A 9,473-nucleotide genomic window follows, 5' to 3' on the forward strand; every position below is an offset into this window, starting at 1 on the left:
TCCCCTAAAAAAATAATGTAATATGTAAAATCCTCTCAAAAAGATACTCTCTCCGGTCACATTTATAAGCAAAAAACAATTTTTTAGGTACATTTCTGGAATAATAAAAAAAATTGTATATTTGAGAAGGTAAGGTGGACAGATGGGTTAAGAGAAAGGTGAACAAAGTGTGTACGGTGGAAGTTGTATTTCAGTTTTTTTTATTGTTGTGCTTAAAGATAGAATATGTTATTTTGTGGGGTGAAAAATCCAATTTAAAAACAACCGGAACCAACTGTCCATTGCCAGTCAAATCCACTTTCCCATGATGAGAAAATTAAATGTCTTTCCCACCTTAAACGTCACCACCTATCTATATCATTATAAGAAAATATTTTCTTAGAATATAGATAGATATTATATTATGTTCGATTATATTTTTATGACATAACAATTATGCTTGCAAAAAGAATTAATTATATAGACAGATATATATTCCATATTGCGTAGAAATAACGTGTGCTTTTTCATAATTGAGAAATTATATAACTATAAGAATAGGTGAAGCATTAATTCTAGCAAGGCACCAACAAGCATACACTTTGGTCACCTTTGGGTTTTATTGAAAGCATTTGCCATTTTTCAATTGAGTAAGCATCAAGCAATAGCTATTTCTACTTTTTTTTGCATGTTGTTGCCAACAAAGTCTAGTATGTTGAGTTATTTCTTGGTTTGAATTTTTCTTGAAATATTATAATTCATTTTCCATTCTTTGTAAATTTCAATATAATTTGCATCATGATTAACTTTTTTTTATTAATTAAAGTGACACTAATGATCATTTTACAATCACCTTCGAGGGAATTTGAACTATGTACCTTAAGGTTACAAAACTAAACTCTTACCACTGAGCTAGCACCTCAAATTGTATGGTTTTGGATTCCACTAGTCTTCCCTACCATTTGGCTTGATCATGATAAAAGAAACATGGGTTCATTCAAATTGTTTCCCTGCTACATATTTTACCTGACTGATTCTGATCGTGGAGATGAAATCTCTTTAAGGGGTTTGCTATATATTGATGTCATAGAAATATATGTTTCCTTCATGAAGAAATAGGAATTTAAATAATATTTTGTTTGGTTCTGTATTCAATCAGTTTACTACCATGTATGAGTAAATGGTTCCTTTTTGTCTGAAAATTGATCATTTAGATTGGTAATATAAAGCCTATTTGATCGACTTATTTGAGTTGATCTACTGACATATAAGTACTTGTGAGACTGTCTGGGAGAGCTTATGAAAACAGCTTATGACATGTACATAAAGTGTTTTTAGCTTATTTCCATAAGCTCTCTAAGATAGCTTATATGAAAGCAATTTGACTTTATTTTATCTTTTGTTATAGAAATAATTTATACAGAAGCAATTATATGATAAGCGCTTAACTATGTTGTTTATCCAAACAGGGATAATATTTATATGATGTATTTATATTTTTGCAAATTTTAAATTGTCCTAGGCTGAATCAAGATGAACTATGGTAGAAACAAGTATGATCAAGGAGGCTATTGTCCACCAGCTGGATCCTATTCCTATCCACCTCAAGGAGGCTATTATCCACCACAAACTGCATATCCATCTCAGGGAGGTTATTATCCTTCACAACAATATCCACCAAATGCAGGAGGATATCCACCTTCTGGTTATCCTCATCAGCAACCATCTTATCATGCACCACATGGCTATCCTTCAGGTACACTTGATCATCCTAATTTGTTATCAGTAATAAACATATCAGCGACTCGAGTACTCATCATGGTACTCCTTGTACTTGCTTCGGCTTCTTCCTTTATCTATATATTCGATTTTCCATTTTTAAAAAAAGTAATAAATATATTAGAATTCATATAAACAATCTTTTATGATCTACCTGATGTTGGCTTATATTTTATGATAACGCACGAATGGTAATGGTTTGTTCAGAATCTGAACAAACCTCTACTTTTTGCGATCTGTGTTCAATGTTTTTGTGAATGGTTTCTTTTTCCTAATGTTTCTTGCATAGGTTATATACTCAACTCATACTTAGTATTGCATCTTTGTTTTACAAACTAGACTATTCTCGCACCATAGAATGATTCTAAGGGAGGGGTATGTTATGTACAATGTACTGATTTATTGTTTTTATAAAGGGCATGGTGCTGGTATAGGAGGATTGTTTGCAGGAGGGGTGGCTGCATATGGTTCTCACCATCTCTCACATGGACATGGAGGTTATCATCATGGTCATGGAAAGTTTAAGCATGGAAAATTTGGCAAACATGGAAAATTCGGCAAGCATGGAAAATTTGGCAAGGGATGGAAGTGATGCAGAGGCCAATATATTAAATATGCAACTTTGAGCATGATCATCAATGCTGAATTATTACTTATTAGATGAATAATGTATGCTAATTTTATTTTGATAATAATAATGTATTCTAATTGTTATTAGCAACATACTAAGTTTCAATTGGATGTTTGCAATGAACATTTTCATTTGATATTACTATCTTTTATTTGAATATGTGTGGATGTTCAATGTATGTATATGAAAGCCCTAAACTTTATTTAGGGCCTGTTTGGATTGCCTTATTTGCAGACATTTCTTGTTTGCAAATGCCACAATTTCTTTGAAGCAGTTGGTAGAATCATATCCTGGGCCCTTGCAGATAGTTTCTATTCTGGTTAGTCTTTTTAAAAGCACTCAAAAGCAAGATTGTGTGCCACTGAGCTAATGGCTTGTTGACGACATTATTGTTACTTAGAGATTTTGCATTGAAAGGTCTTTTATTTATTGCTGATTTCGGCCAACACATGCAATGTTCAGATTTGTCTCACGTAGTCAGCTCGGTTGTTGAGCCAAGGGATACCAAATGATTTTAAAGAAGGTTTAGGGTTCAACCTGTGGAAACTAACGTAACCACTAAGTTACTAAATTTGTCTATCCAAAAACATGCAGTGTCCAGACCCTCATTTCAAGAAAAAACATCGTTAAAGAGGTCTGCTGAAGCCTCTGGTTGGTGCTATTGTTGATAATTTATATCCAACGGGACAGGTATATTTTCTGCATGCTCTAATATAAGTTCACTGCTCCTTTGATTGTTCATTATGTCAATTCAAATTTAATCTTTGATTGTTCATTATGGCAATTCTTAAAGAAGAACGCTGTTTAGAAAAACCAAAATGAAGGCGGGGATTAAGTGACTACAAATAGGATGTGTGGAACTTCCAAGATATGTTGTTATTTAGGACTATAATTGTCTCTCCTGGTAAATAGATATGGTTCTGAATTTCCCTTTTAATGATACTCCATGCCTGGACAAGACTTGAGAGATTCTTCTGAAAGGAATGAAGTAAAAATGCATGTTTGTGTACCAGAAGAAGCAGATTTGTTAAGCTTGAGTGCAACCTTGTCCATGCCATGCCAAACATATATGGAATGGAAAAACAGTGCAATTCACATGAGAAAAGTACATAGGCTCTTGGAATGCTTACCAATATTTTCTCTCTTGTGATCAGATATTAATAATTTCTTCATTTTTTTTCTTATATAGTCGGTTCTGTATTTTCAAATGATTATTTATTCTGTAACTTACGAAAGAAAAAACTTATAAATTTGTAAGTGTTATTAAGAAGTTGCATATATTTTGTAATGTAAGGTTCTTATGTTGCACATGTCTTTCCTAGTGGGTAAGGTAAAGGTCTATAGCTTGTAATCAGATATTGTGATTATTCACTCCTATTAAGCTCTTTCTCAGAATCCAATAAAGAAATTTATGTTAGAAAAATAAGCCTCTCAGATATGGCATTTCTCTCAGTCACTACTTTAACTATTTTATTAATAAACTTTTTGGTGGTGTGATTTGTAAGTACCTCTATTATGTTCCATCTTCAAACATGTCACATCGTGTTCTGAGGTATTGTCTGCTTTAAGTGTAAGCCTTCCAAGGTTTTGCTCTTTTTGAAAGATGTTTTGTTGTACTTTATATAAACTATCTTTGGTCAATGTTCCATTTCACTCTCAAGTATGCCAAACCATCTTTTGAGGTATTGTCCACTTTGGGCTGATGAGTGAGCTTTCATAATTTTGTCTGTTATAAAAGGTGTCTCGTCGAAATATTTCTTTGGTCTTGATTCCCAAGCAATATGTGACTTTTAAGATGTACCAGAACAACATCTATTAGCGCTCGCTAAGCCTAAAAGTCTGTGCTGACTTTGGTGAACCTTGAAGTCCAACTCACCTAAACTTTTTATTAAGAAAAAAGAAAAAGAATATATCTCTACACATATTCATAGCAAAAAAGATAAACATATACTTTAAAGTTTTATTTCTTTCAGAAGAATATATGCTAAAAAGATAAATGTATCTTTTTTTTTTTTTTTTTTTTTTGAGGTGAGATGTATCTCTACCAATAATATACTGTAATAATGACAGAATAGTGAATAATTTTTAATAAATTATGAAAACTTATTGAAAAATTTCATAAAAATTGCATAATAATGTTACTCACGCCCATCCAAAACGGCAGGTGAAATCTACAAAAATTAATAACCAGATTTGGTATTTAACCCAACTAACCCATTCATGTATGCTTTTCTTTATTTAAACAAATAAGAAGTATTAAATATCTCTAACAAGAGCACTTGAATCATGTCACATATATCATTATAAGAGAAATAAACTTTCCTTAGAACATAGATTCTCTTATATTTTTTTAAGATATCTTTTACAAAAAGCAGAATATAGTAGTCTAAGTTTCAAATAGAAGATAAAAATATACCAATTATGCTTGCAAAAAAGAATTAAATATACAGACATAGATACATATTCCATATTCTTACGTGGAGCTCTTAGTAATTAGCATCAAACAAGGTGTATATATAGTTGCGTGGAAACAACGTGTGCTTTTTCAAAATTGTGAAACAATAACTATAAGAATAGGTGAAATTTCAATTCCTTCAACTTTTTATGGTTCCAACAAGCATTCAATTTGGTCACCTTTGGATGATTTTATAGAAAGCCTTTGCAATTTTCAGTTGAGTAAGCACCAAGCAATAGTTATTACTACTTTTTTTTTATTTCTTTCATGTCTCTGCTAACAAAATCTTGTGTGTTGCAAAGTTTCTTAGTTTGAATTTGGCTTGAAATGTTTTAATTCTTCTTCCTTTCTTGGAAAATTCCAAGATATTTTGCATGATTTTGGATTCCATCAATCATGGCCTTTGTTTTTTTTTCTTTCCTATGATTCTTCCATACCCTTTGGCTTAACACATAAACAATTAAGTTGTTTATAATATGATATGATGTACTTATATTTTTGCCAATTTCAAACTGTTTTAGGGTGAAACAACATGAACAATGGTAGAAACAAGCATGATCAAGAATCTAGTGAGAGAGGTCTGTTTTCACATATAACAGGCTATCCAGCAGCACCACCTTATCCTCCTCCACCTGGTTCTTATTCCTATCCACCTCAAGGAGGTTATTATCCACCGCAACCGGCATATCCACCTCAAGGAGGTTATTATCCTTCACAATATCCACCACATGCTGCAGGAGGAGGGTATCCACCTTCCGGTTATCCTCATTCCGGATATCATCATCAACCATCTTATCATGCTCCACAATATGGCTATCCATATCCTTCTGGTACACTTGATCATCCCAATTTTTTATGGAGTATATTATGTGATCATGAATGAATTTTGATTATTACTAGTTTCAAATATTATTAGGCGCATCTGATTTGCAAAAACATTTTCTGCTTTTTTTTATTGGGTTGTATCGAAAAAACGCTATTGCCTAGCAGAATTTTAACAAGCCGCTATTGTTCTGTAATAGATGATTTAGTATAAAGTGTTGTCAAATAGAGGCTACATCAGCGCTATAGTACGTTGTAGCGTAGCAGAATTTGTACAAACTATGTGGATTTTCGTGCAATCAACAACATTGATCACAAAAATGGAAATTATAGCTAAATTTCTAGATCAATGTTTTTTGCTAATGGTTTTCATTCTCCTAATGTTTCTTGCATGTGTTATATTATGTACTCAAGCCATACCTGATATTACGTCTTTGTTTTACAAACTAAACTCTACACGTACTTCAGAATGATGCTCGTTTGAGAGGTTATGTTATGCAAAATTTACTAATTTATTGTTGTTATAAAGGGCGTGGATCTGGTATAGGAGGATTAATTGCAGGGGCGGCAGCTGCATACGGTGCTCACCATCTGTCGCATGGACATGGAGGTTATCATCATCGTTATGGTTATGGACATGGGAAGTATAAGCATGGAAAATTTGGCAAGCGTTGGAAGCATGGTAGGTTTGGTTTTGGAAAGTTTAAGCGTGGAAAATTTGGCAAGCGATGGAAGTGATGCAGGGGCAAATATGTTAAGTATGCAACTTTGAGCATGATCATAGATGCTGAATTTTTAGATTAATAATAATGTATGCTAATTGCTATTAGCAAGTTTTGAATTTCAGTTGGATGTTTGCAATGAACAATTATTGTTCATTTGGCATTACTGTCTTTTGTTCAAATGTGTGTGGATGTTGTATGTATATGAAAGCCCTCAACTTTATTTAGGTCTGTTTGGATTGTCTTATTTGAACTTACCATGAGATATCTTATGACATGTCTATAAACTATTTTCAGCTTATTTTCATAAACTTTATAGGATAGATTATAAAAACATCATATAACTTACATGAAAACTGTTTTGACTTTATTGTATCTAGTTGAATTGTGTCTTCATGTGTTGTCTTCTGTTTCTGCCGTCTGCACGATGCACTGGGAGGGTTATGCGGTGTGCCTGAGTTCATTTTCAGTTTCTTATTCGCCAAGTTTTAAGGGATGGGCAAATCTTATAAATAGAATGCACAAGTGAATAATGGTGAATAATGTCACCGTTATTAACAATAATTCATCTTCTCCGATTTAAAAATATAGTGACATAAGTATATATCGTCTCAGTTGATCGTGCCTCGTATGAATGTGCGGTGAATAAAGAAACACAGAAAAATTAGGGTGATTCATAATGACGAAAGTAATTAAGATTCAATATTAGCAAAAAAGTTTTTTTTTTTGACAAATAGTAAAAATAATATAAAATATATTTATATTCATAACTTTTTATCGGAAAAATAGATTGTTCGTCTTGATATCTAAAATAATAAATGGGATAATCGTCCTTGAAAGAATATTTAGGTACAAGCGCTTTTATTCATGGGGTTTTAGTGATAATCAATCAACATGTTATAATGCTTTCCTTTGTCATCATTTTCTAAATTAGGGCAACAAGTTTCCTCTCATCGATAACAGAAATGATTGCAAAACTTGTAATGCATTCCAAAATAAGTAAAATCAAAAGAAACTAGAAACCGCTCACACATGTGTTTATCTTGATAATTACCAAATATGGAATGTGTACAAACATACAGGGGTCGCATGAGACATGCCTCTTATCTCATTATGTTTCTTACTGAGTCTACCATTCCTTATCTTCAAAATATTTGAGACTTGATTTACATCTAGCATTATTAGACTTGGTGAGTATATGATAGGTGGTTCGAATCGATAGTTTCTGATATACCATATTATATTTTTATATTGAACATAACTCACCATTATAAAATCGTCTTGCAAGTATAAGAGTGTCACTCCTTATAAACTGTAATTAACTCTTATCTTTAAGATGTGTGGGAGTTAATTTTTTCAATATATCAGAAAGGAAGGTAAACATTACCCTTATATCTACTGTTCTAGAAAAATTCAACTAGATTAAAATTCATTAATCTAAAAGTACTATAGAATTTACAAGTTTTTATGTTGAGAGTCCTCATAGGAATCTATGGGGATCCACAATATAGGGAGTAGGGAGAGAAAATCTCCTTGTGGTGGGAAATGGTAGACATTTTGAGGGGCGAGGAAGGATGGTAGACATTTTGAGTCCTCATAGGAATTTACAAGTTTTTATCACATGATGATTTTGCATTATTTTATAAAAAAAGTTAATACATTTTAGAATTTGTATTACTTTTAAAAAGATGGGGATTGGTGAAAGAAATTAATCAAAGTGACATTAATGATCATTTTATAGGAAGAGATTTTAACTTTGTCTTTTGAAGTCATAAATTTAAACTCTTATCAATGAGGTGACACCCCTTTGAATTTAAAATGGAAAAATGTCGATGAAAAAAAAACCTAATCAATTGATTCATTTTGTTCCAACTTTATTTAATTTATCTCAAGATAGTAGTTCTAGTGACTAGTGATTAGAGATTTTTCATGCATATGTCATAGATTCAAACTACAATGTTTCACCGTACAATTAAAAAAGTTTTAACTTCGTTCAAAATATAAAATATATTTAATCCATTATAAAGTTAACATGTTTGATTTTTTATTTTCAAGCTACTTTTATAAATATGTTTTGTATGAAAATCCTATATATTTGAGATTTCACGATAATAAAAAGATATAAAGTTAAAATAAAAATTATTATATTATTAGAAAAATCCAAATTTTCATTGCATATACAATTTGTCAAACATCATACTTTGTAATAAATACATGGATATCATTTTATTTTTTTGGATACACACATGGATTTCATATAGGACCATGCTGGATGAAAGAATGTTTGGCAAAGCTTTCGACCAAAAAGAAAAAGAGATCAGGGCTCTGCAAAAACAACTGAAGGAGATGGATGACTTCATTCAAGCATCCAAAGAGCACAAGGCGGAACCAACAAGGAGTCACTTTTCCAACACCCCTGCATTCTCCAACGTTCCGGCTTTCTCTCCTAGTTTTACTCAGCCAAAAAGATCTTCTCATTATTATGCCAACTTTGCTTTACCAGACTATAATCGCCAAGAACCCGTTATTCAGGAGACAAGAAAACCCAAGGTGACAACCTCTACTTCTAGGGGTAAAGAAACATTCTACAAACATGACTCCTCTTCAGATTCTCAAGAAGTAACTGAACCGCCTCCATCAAGACAAAGAAAGACAGATCTGCCAGACCCAGAATCACAGCCTCCTAGTCAGCCTTTTCAGTCATTAGCCATAACAACTAGACAAAAAGAAGAAGCGCCAGATACCTCTTCTGAAGACTCTGCCTCAGACTCGTCTCAACAGGAGTCTCTCGCTAATACAGAACAACACATGAATGACCTTTCAGAAGCCTTCATGGTTAACTTCAAAAACGAAGAATACTTTTATGAAGAACCAATAGATGAAGGATCTACATCTGGAAAACCAAAGATTCATAGTGGACCATGGTTCAATCTAGACGGCATACCCTTGGAACAAAGGAGGAAGAAACTTCTGGAGTTCGGAGCTTGGCTAGACACTCAACTCATGAAACCAGGATCTGACTCTTACAAAGTGATAGAAGAATTTTGTTGCCGAATGATAGGAACTTTGAAAGATTGGTATCTAT

The 9,473-nt window shown here is 32.6% G+C and overlaps 2 protein-coding genes across 4 annotated transcripts; both read left to right on the forward strand.

The window, feature by feature from the left end:
• Positions 1–559: 559 nt before the first annotated feature.
• On the forward strand, positions 560–2,548 carry LOC146896493 (uncharacterized). The gene is made up of 3 exons (XM_085736271.1): positions 560–629; positions 1,502–1,735; positions 2,175–2,548. The coding sequence occupies exons 2-3, from the start codon at positions 1,513–1,515 to the stop codon at positions 2,348–2,350; spliced, it is 399 nt and encodes a 132-aa protein (XP_085592397.1). The 5' UTR covers positions 560–629; positions 1,502–1,512; the 3' UTR covers positions 2,351–2,548.
• Positions 2,549–4,825: 2,277 nt separating this feature from the next.
• On the forward strand, positions 4,826–6,615 carry LOC146896494 (uncharacterized). Of its 3 annotated transcripts, none has more exons than XM_085736274.1 (3): positions 4,826–4,966; positions 5,366–5,674; positions 6,196–6,615. In XM_085736274.1, the coding sequence occupies exons 2-3, from the start codon at positions 5,377–5,379 to the stop codon at positions 6,402–6,404; spliced, it is 507 nt and encodes a 168-aa protein (XP_085592400.1). In that variant the 5' UTR covers positions 4,826–4,966; positions 5,366–5,376; the 3' UTR covers positions 6,405–6,615. The 3 variants fall into 3 exon arrangements, with proteins under 3 accessions (XP_085592400.1, XP_085592399.1, XP_085592398.1); XM_085736273.1 differs by having other exon boundaries at positions 4,867–5,060; XM_085736272.1 differs by having other exon boundaries at positions 4,869–5,065.
• Positions 6,616–9,473: the final 2,858 nt, after the last annotated feature.

This window comes from Medicago sativa, chromosome 8, assembly GCF_051527215.1.
Source record: "Medicago sativa cultivar Bolivia chromosome 8, Bolivia_mono, whole genome shotgun sequence".
NCBI lineage: Eukaryota > Viridiplantae > Streptophyta > Magnoliopsida > Fabales > Fabaceae > Medicago > Medicago sativa.

What these genes read in the sequence shown, in the direction of transcription:
- LOC146896493 (XM_085736271.1), top strand. Translation starts at nt 1,513, where the DNA reads ATGAACTATGGTAGAAACAAGTATGATCAAGGAGGCTATTGTCCACCA. An exon ending in ACCACATGGCTATCCTTCAG is followed by an intron (nt 1,736 to 2,174) that starts GTACACTTGATC and finishes GTTTTTATAAAG; the next exon opens with GGCATGGTGCTGGTATAGGA.
- LOC146896494 (XM_085736274.1), top strand. Translation starts at nt 5,377, where the DNA reads ATGAACAATGGTAGAAACAAGCATGATCAAGAATCTAGTGAGAGAGGT. An exon ending in TGGCTATCCATATCCTTCTG is followed by an intron (nt 5,675 to 6,195) that starts GTACACTTGATC and finishes GTTGTTATAAAG; the next exon opens with GGCGTGGATCTGGTATAGGA.